Here is a 9,302-nt window from a genome sequence, read left to right on the forward strand (position 1 = left end):
GGGCAGCTGTAACTGTTGGGAAGTCACTAAGCTCCAGCCTTTTCTTCTTCACTCCCATAACCATCGTCCTCTAGGAGTCCACAGTAAAGCTAACTGCTCTTTCCGTGACAGGCTTCCAGGTATCTGAATGTGACTTTATCGTCTCCAGGACAAGCATTTTACAACATAACCACATGAGGGTTTCAACCTCCTTGATTTTGCAGCAACCCATTCTTTCAATAACTTAACTTTTTAATAATCACTTTCTTCAATCATTTTTATACAATCTCCAGAAATACTACATGCATTTTAGTGATTGTATACATTTCTTCGGGAAAAAATATGCCTTTATTGAGTATCAAAATAAGGTAAGAAGTTTCTAATTTCATAAACTTATTCTTTGTCACGGAACGTCGACACTTTTGGGTACTCTGAGAGTTTTTCTTGTGTGGCGGGGCAGTGGGCAGATGGGGAAGAAGACTCAACAGAGACTGTAATAGTGGCAGCCACTAAAGACAATTTGAATTTTGTGTCCAACTGAACTTCACTTCTCTAGAACTGACAGCCTAGTAGTTCCACACGGGATAAATCTTTTTAACATTTTTATTGATAATACCTAGAGGGGATAATATCCGACTGACAGAAATCCAAGTGGAAAAAGGAAATATGATTGTAATACAGTGAAAGGGAAGTAATATGACATTTCCCTAGAGCCACATAAAACTAAAGACTACCAAGGTTATGATCGATTTACGCATTTATAGAATATAGTCCTCCATTATGTGTGTATCTAGATAAAGCTTTAAAAAGGCACATTGGAAAAAGCTTAATCCAAAATAGTACTCTCAGGTAGAAGATACTAGACATACATTTTACTTTCAGGTAGTGCTGATATTTGTATTAAACAGAAGTTTAGCCCCTGGTGATACAACTAACTTTCATTTTCTCATTCATTTTCTTTGGAGGGTTCATTTTTCTGAATCAGCCACACTTCATTGTTTCTATTAAGCAAGTTGAAAGGACTGTTGTAGCCAGCAGTGTAGTAAACCTTTTCATCGAAAACTTTTCCTTCTTCCCTCAAAGCGCTTGCTAATGTCAAAAGTTGTTCTTGATTCTTTTGGGCACTAGAGAATCCATCGAAAGACCTACAAAGGAGAAAGTAAAGAACCATCAATGATTTTTAATAGCGATGCTAATGTCAGTCTGAATAGAAAAGCGGGACCTGATACAATGAAGCCCAGTAAAGTGCAGTTTCCAAGGTCCTCTCTCTCAGCCCAGAGCCGTCCCTTCCTCTGGTTCTCAGTATCAGTGTGGCCTCAGCACACTGAGGAGAGCCAGGAGGAGGCATAGGACCCATATGTTGGCAGGTAGATTTGGAATTTATACCATCTCGCGTGCTAACTCAGTGCTTCTAAAATTTTGATGTGCATTGGAGTCACCTGGGAACTTTGCTACCACGCAGATTCGGGATGTCTGGGAGGGGGCCTAACAGTCTATCTCTAACAAGCTCCTAATGATGCTGATGCTGCTGGTCAGAGAACCACACTGACACCCCTCTAGAAGCCTCCCTTCCAGACTTTCAATTTTCTATGGAATGTGTCCTTTTTCTTCCTCTCCTTGGGAAAAGAGTAGGCACTGATTTACAGATGAATATGACACAGTGTGACCCTATGAATTTATCATCTAAAAGGAGAGACAAACATTTTGGCAGCTCTCTGTATATAGCTTGAGAAGAGATTGAGAGAGACAGGATCAAAGTGCTTAGGAACGCTGAGGACATATGATTAAATAGGGGTAAGGGGTGTCACCTGAGTTAGGTCTGGAATGGAAGGTGGGCTTGCTGGGCAGAGCAAGGGGAGGGATAAGAAAAAGGACAGAAGTCCAAAAATGTAAAGCATTTTCAGAGTGAGGCACAAAATGAGCTCAAGAAGGTGAGTCAGAGCCAGAAGGAAGAACCCGGTATATCATCCTAAGGCCTTTTCAGATTATTCTCAAAATATCTCAATATGATGTTGAACAGAACTTGATTAGATCTGAGTGAGACAAATGGAAAATAGATTGGAGGGAAAGAGCCAGTTAGGAGGTTTGCTATGGGATGGAGAAGAAAAGACAGTTAAAAGATTTAAATTAAAAGTGGAAAAAGAATAAAAGTTTAAGCATAGATTTTAAAGTATACAAACAAAAATATCCTAAGATTAGATCACGACAGGACACACACTTAGCTGATCTGCTGACATGTACATATGAATCCGATTCTGAAAGTTAAGAACAGGAAACACAGAGAAATAAAGATATTCGTACTTTGCCTTCTTTAGCATGTTTTATTACCAATGTATCAATGGAAAAGGTCGGTCCTGCCCTTCTTCAGATAAGATGTTAACTCTCAAGGGTACAAACCATGCTTATTTTATTAAAAAATGTCAGGCACCTAGAATTATCCCTGGCATGCAATCTCTTTCAAATCTTTGTTGAATAAGTGTAGGAATCTATGTACACACATATATGTAAAATAAAACACTGACGATAAATTGATAAAACTTTTCCATAATTTTCAGCATGTTGACTGATAATGGTAATTCTGAACTATGTCTTAAGAGATCTTTTGTCTCCTAAATTAATATTATTTCCTTGATAATGGCCAACTCTTAGTATGTTCTGTCTAAAGGGAATTTGTTTTTAAGATCCCACTTCTTCCTGGAAATCAAATCTTGAAGCCTCTAATTAGAAATTATCTTTTGTTCTCTGAATACATATTGTTCTACAATGATCTATTCACTTTATTCAATACACAAACATACTCCCCACACACATCTGCCTTACTTGGAGCCGAAGGATATGGAGAGGGTAATATTTGCTGTATTCTTAAGGAAGTTACAGTCTATAATTAGGTGATTATAATTTAGAACAATAGAAGGACAGAGTAGCTAGCTGATTGGAGAAACCCGAGGAAGGCATCATAGACAAGGTGCCATTCTATCTAAGTCCTGCAGGATCAAAAGTGGGCTCTCCAGGAAAAGAAGAAACAGGAAGCTAAAACTAGTAGTAATGTCATGTTCATGTGCTAAGTATTTTATGCACATTAACTCATGTAATCTTCATGGCAACCTTATGAGATAGGTAGGTACTATGATTACACACATTTTCTAAATAAAGAGATTTTGGCAAGGACAGTCTGAGTCACTTGCCTGATGTCAAAGGTACATGTGTGAAGAGCATGGCCTGCTCAGTGAAAGGTAGGAGGGTCAGTGGAGCACAACAAGTGGGGAAAACAGAGCCGGGCCCCATTATAAAGGGCACTGTGTATAATGTGAACAATCTGAACTTCACCCTAAAGCAAGAGGAAGCCAGCAGAGATTTTTAAACGGAGTAACAGGTTGGGGTTTTTGTTGCTGCTGTTGTAAGAAAGATCACAGGTTCCCATATGGAGCAAGAGAGGGAGACCGGTGGGCAGAGAAAACAGTTGGGGGCCACGGCAGGGGCATAGTCCAGACCTGAGATCAACAGACATGTGAGTATCTACTGAGTGTCAGGCTTTGTGCCGAGCACTGGGTTATACAAAGATGACTTAGGTGTGGACCCCATAAGATGGAGGGAAGGGGACAGGATCATGATCGTTCTGAGGGGAATGGGCCAGATCTGAGACCAGTTGTTAGGGGAGAGTGTGCTGAGGATGGCCGTGGAGGTCCTTGCTGGGGAGGCTTTCTGGCTGCTGAGGCCCTTCCCTGAGACAATCACTATAAGATCACTGCCCATATAAATTGGGAATTGGGGGAAGGCTAGTGTTTAGAGCTGTTGTGTTTGATCCCTGACCCCAACCCCACCTGAAAATGTCCAAAAAGTAGGGAAATCAGGCTGGAGACACTAAATTTGAGAATCATTAGACACAAGCATATGAAACATTGTGATTTGATCACCCAGAGGAAGTCTGCTATGACATGAAGGTCAATAATAGTGATTCCTGGGGTGGGAAGTGGGTGAGAAACCAATGGAGGGAGAGAAACAGGAGAGCAATGACAAGAGTGTGACATTCTGAGAGTTTTAGGATGGACAAGTATCAAGGGAACAGACCAGTCAACACACAAAGGCTACAGGGGTCACATGGGAAAGGACTGCATGTGACAAATGCAAGGGCACTGCTGAGGGTGGCAGGTGCAGTTCCAAGGAGCTGGTGCACGCTGTACCAGACTGGAGCTTTGAGGAGTATGTGGGAGTTGAGGAAGCAGAGACAGAGACTCCTTTAATAGGCTGGTGATGACAAGAGGGAGAGCAAGAATAACAGGGATTCTAATGGGACTATTGTGTGTGTATTATGCGTGTTGTTTAAATTTCAGCAGAGAGAATTTAACATCAGGAATGAGTTAAACAGCTATGAGAAGTCTGAAAAAGTAGAAAGAAATCAGTAAATTAACAGAGGCAATAATTACAGGAAGTAGTGGCCATCCCTTGGGCTGGGGAACAATGGGAAGAGTTTGTGTTATCAGAACCTAGAAGTTGGTAGCAGGGGTACCATGGACTGCGTGTTAAGGTATTTTTGTTCAGGCTTAAGTACATGGCAGATAAGGACAGTTTTTTTGCTTTTGGGGAGAATAACTGGCATTGTGTCTGATTTGTAGAAGGTATGCAGCTGACTCTGTATTAAATGAATTGATTCTATCTTTGCAACAGACCCTTGTTAACATAAAACTGAGCTCGCAGGAAAACTCCACAAAATGCATTAGACCTGTTTTTACGGATGGCTGGAAAGCCTATTGAAATGGCATAGGAGCTCAACTGTGAGTGCAGGCAAATGAAACGAGCAGTCAGCAGGGCTATAAATTATCTACCACTTACCGTACAAACACAGTCATTTCAGCTCTGTCTTCAATGAAGACATCTGACTCTGAAGGCCTGGGTGGATCAGATTGCTGCTCAGAGGGGATATACAGGGAAATGGTAATGGTAGACTCACTAAAAGGACCTGAACCCGGCTTCACATAGCTTGTCACTGGAGCAGTCATCTTTATTTTCATCTCTGTCACGAAAATATATATTTTAAATACAAAGGAGACCATGAAAGCAGATGTAGAGTATGCTTTCTCTTTATGATTACTCTTTAAACTTCACCTATTATTTTGTGATCTGAGTTTTTTGATTTACTTTATGCTACGGGCATATTTAACCTTTAAGATAATTTTCACGTTTAAAAAAAATGAGGCCAAAATGACTCAATTATCCACTGCCCACATTAAACACTATTAATTTTTTTGGTTACTTAATTCTGTAGTTTTAGGGATAAGGAAAATTAGAGATCACATAGTCCAGGCCATTTTTCATTTTTACAATTCGGAAACAGGTCCTATTGGCTAAGTGACCTACTAAAAAATAAATAGCAGCAGAGCCAGAACCGAAGTTATGTTTTAGGACTCTGGGTTTTGTGTTCTTTGTGCCTTCCCGCCTGATGCCTCTCACCCTACCAATCACTAAATTATCTCAATGAGCCATGAAAAGGACTTAACACTACAGAGGCCCAGTATATCTAGCAGAAACACAGAGAACAGAGGCTGAAAAGCACTACTCAGTACTACTCTCCTCTAGATGCTAAGAGTCGTGAGCAGAGTCCTTGTTTTCAAACATTAAGTCCTTGATGATCTAGTTATTTTTCTATTCTAAAAGATATTTCTAATTTAATAAGCCTAAATTCAAGAATAAGCCAGGGGACTCAACCACAGTATATATAATTACAAGGTAAATTGCTTTCACCTTTCTCGTTGTTGCCTTGAATGTAGCTGTTCAGCCTGGTAAAGCCAGTCTGGATGGCGGAATCCCAGTCCATTGACTCAACGGAGGTGCTGACCCACTTGGCCGGTCCATAGCGTCGGATCTCGTAACTTCCGGGCTAAAATGGAACAGAAAAAACTTGAGGAAGCGATTCTAAAAAGGCAGGACGTGACGTGCAACTAAACAGGTGCCTTGATTCCGGGTCCACTTGGGTCTGGCCCCAGGTTCTGGCTCCTTAGGGCTGGGGAGGGTTCCTCCCCCGCGACTCCCATCGCTTGGATTTGAAACGCCGGCGGCCTGCGCCCCACAAGCAGGGGTCGGGGAGGCGATGGCGAAGCGAGGCTCATTTCACGTTAAGAACAAGTATCTGTTGCGTCCCCTCTGCCCCGAGTGTCCCACCGCGGGTTCTGAGATGTGGTCTATTATTTTTCTTCCCTCGCCGCAAAGAAAACAACAACAACAACTACTACTACTACTACTGAGATGTGGCCAGTATTCGGGGTTATGGCAAATCCACGGAATTTTCCGGTTTGTGCAGGAATGTAGCTAGGGGCTCACACCAACCCTCGTACTTTTCATTGTGGAACCTTCTGGGATCACTGCAGATCTGCTGCAAGACAGCCTCTCCCCTCCCCGCACCCGCCCATCTCATCCCGCACCCTTCGCGCGCGTGCGGGAGGCTCCTACTTGGGAGTCCGCGTCCCCCGGGGTCTTCCAGCCCGGCGTCTCCAAGTCTTGGGCCGCTGCGCCCTCGGCTATGCCGGGGTCTGGCTCGAGCACCTCGGCCATGGGTGGCGCCGACGATCCCGGGAAAGAGCCTGGCGAGCGGCTCCAAGAAGGAGCCGCACCCCGGCCACCCCGGGCCGCCCCGCCTGCTTGTGCGCGCCGCGCGGGCCAGCCGAGGTCCCCGAGTCCCCGCCCAGGAGCTGCCCCGCGCACGCCGGCGGCCCCGCAGACGCGCGTCTCTCCTCCCCGCAGTGCGGGAGATCCTAGTCGTGGACACCTCCCCGGCCTGGGCAGGAGGGGGCGCTGCGACCTCGAGGGACCCCGATTCTGACCCCAGGCCGCTGCAGCCCAGCCGCGGTTCTCTGCGGGGTCCCCTTCGCAGGGGTGAGGGCCGGAGACCACACTGCAAGGCCCGCCTGGGTCCGGCTTTTTGGAGGGTTCCCTCCGGGCTCCCGCCCTTGTTTTTGAAACAGGCACACAGAAGTGTCCACTGCGGGAGCCCAGGGTGGAGAAGGACAGAGCAGCTGGCTGGCGGGTTTTCTGGAGTAACCGGTTCCGGAACCTTTCCCGCGGCCTCACCCGCGCTGGGAGCCGGTTCTGCTGACAGGTCTGCTCCTGGGAGCAGAGTGAGCGAGGGCCTCCACCTCCTGGATGCACCCCGTGGAAGGCGGGAGGGAGCCGGCACTCCCGGTGGGAGGGTGGGCACTGCACCTGCGACTCTGAACTTGGTTGTTCCTGCCGGGGCATCCCTGTTGGCGGAGGGCTCCATGCGTAGGTTGGATTCTGGAGTACAGACAGGGGAGAGTGGCCTTAACAGCTAGAAGGTGGCCTAGGGCCACTCGGGAGAGGAGGTGGATGAGACCACAGTCATGTTTGGAGAGAATCTTGACCTGTCCTCATTTCATGGCCGCCTCCGTCCCTCCAAATGACCCCCCAACCTCTAGGGCATTCTGCCAGGCCTAACGGGGGTAGGGAGAGAGAGGAGTGGAAGGGGAGAGAGTTGAGAGGAGGGAAAGGGTGGGTACATAGGCTGGATCCTAGTGCTTTTAAAATTTCTTGGCTAGATTTATTCTTTATTTTTTTCTAAGAGATTTATTGAGATATAATTCACCCACTTAATGTGTACCATTCAGTGATGTTTTGTATATTCACAATTGTGTAACCATCACCACAATCAATTTTAGAATATTGTCATCACACCCCCTACCCCTCACCCCCCCCAAAAAAAGAAACCCCATACCTGCTTAGCTATCACTCAACTCCCCATTCTCCAGCCCTAGGCAACTACTGCCCTCCGTCTCTAGGTTTGCCTACTCTGGATATTTTAAATGAAATCACACAGTATCTTAATTCGTTGAGGTTGCTATAACAAAATACTACAGACTAGTAGCTTATAAACAACAAAAATTTGTTTCTCACAGTTCTAGGGGCTGGAAGTCTGGGATGAGTGTGCCAGCAAGGTCAGGCGAGGGCCCTCTTCCTGGTGACAGACTACTGGTGGTACCCTTCCATGGTAGAAGGGGCAAGGGAGCTCTCTGGTTTCTTTTAATAAGGGCACAAATCCCATGATGAGGGGTTCTGCCCTCATGACCTGATCACCTCCCAAAGGCCCCACCTCCTAATACCATCTATTGGTGATTAAATTTTTAACATATGAACTTGGGGTGGGAGGGATACAAACATGCAGACCATGGTGTACATCATGTGATCCTTTACTACTAGCAGAATATTTCAAGTTTCATCCATGTTGTAGCATGGATCAGTACTTTATTCCTTTTTATGGCTGAAAAATATTACATGGGATAAATATTCTGTTTATTCATTCATCAGTTGATGGGCATTTGAGTTGTTTCAAAGTTTGGGCTATATCGAATAATGCTGCTACAAATATTTATGTACAGGTCTCTGCATAGACATATGTTTTCATTTCTTTTGGGTAAATACCCAGGAGTGGAATTGCTGGGTCAAATGGTAACTTCATATTTAACTTTTTAAGGAACTGCCAGACTGTTTTTTAAAGTGGCTGTACCATGTTACATTTTCACCAGCACCGTATGAGCATTCTGTTTCTCCATATCCTCACCAACACTTGTTATTATCTGGCTCTTTGATTGTAGCCATCCTAGTGGGTGTGCCTAGTGCTTAAAAATTTTATTTTGAGATATAATTCACATAACATTAAAGTCACCCTTTTCAAGTGTACAATTCAGTGGTTTTTAGTATATTCACTATGTTGTACCGATGACTTATCGACTTTCCACTTCTGTGGCTTTGCCCATTATGGACATTTCATATAAATGGACTCATATAGTATGTGATCTTTTGTGACTGGCTTCTTTTGCTTAGTGTAATGTTTTCAAGAGTCATCCATGTTGTAGCACCGTACAGTACTTCATTCCTTTTTGTTGCCAAATAATATCTCTTTGTATAGTCCTAGTGGTTTTCCTCCCCCTTCCCTACCCAAACAAGTGTGCAGTGGACACATGACACTTTCCAGTGCTTATATCAAGTCTATTATGAAGAGCTAACTGACTTATTTACCAAAGACTAAATAATGAATTTTGACTTAAAAAAATAGGCTGCTTATTTTAACTTAAGTAACATGTGGTCCATTGCTTAGGTGACTTTGCAAAACTGGGAATATAATTTTACTTTCTAGTACCTTTTTTTGAGAGGAAAAGGAAGTAATTTATATTGTTTTAAAAATCTCTTGTTATTTTAATCTGCAGAATACCTTTTACAGTTATCAATACCTTTTTTTGGGGTAGCACATTTTATAGAAAAACTGAGGCTAAATTTGGAGACATTCATTTTACAGGGTGTGGAATATATAATTAACA

The 9,302-nt window shown here is 44.0% G+C and overlaps 1 protein-coding gene across 1 annotated transcript; it reads right to left on the minus strand.

Annotated features, from left to right (window-relative positions):
* Positions 1 to 564: 564 nt before the first annotated feature.
* HEBP2 (heme binding protein 2) lies at positions 565 to 6,705 on the minus strand. Its single transcript, XM_011356154.2, has 4 exons — positions 6,424 to 6,705; positions 5,719 to 5,854; positions 4,810 to 4,990; positions 565 to 1,124 (listed from the first exon to the last, which is right to left on the minus strand). Exons 1-4 carry the CDS (start codon positions 6,523 to 6,525, stop codon positions 926 to 928), a joined length of 618 nt encoding a protein of 205 aa, XP_011354456.1. The 5' UTR covers positions 6,526 to 6,705; the 3' UTR covers positions 565 to 925.
* Positions 6,706 to 9,302: the final 2,597 nt, after the last annotated feature.

The sequence above is a fragment of the Pteropus vampyrus genome, unplaced genomic scaffold, assembly GCF_000151845.1.
Source record: "Pteropus vampyrus isolate Shadow unplaced genomic scaffold, Pvam_2.0 Scaffold24, whole genome shotgun sequence".
NCBI lineage: Eukaryota > Metazoa > Chordata > Mammalia > Chiroptera > Pteropodidae > Pteropus > Pteropus vampyrus.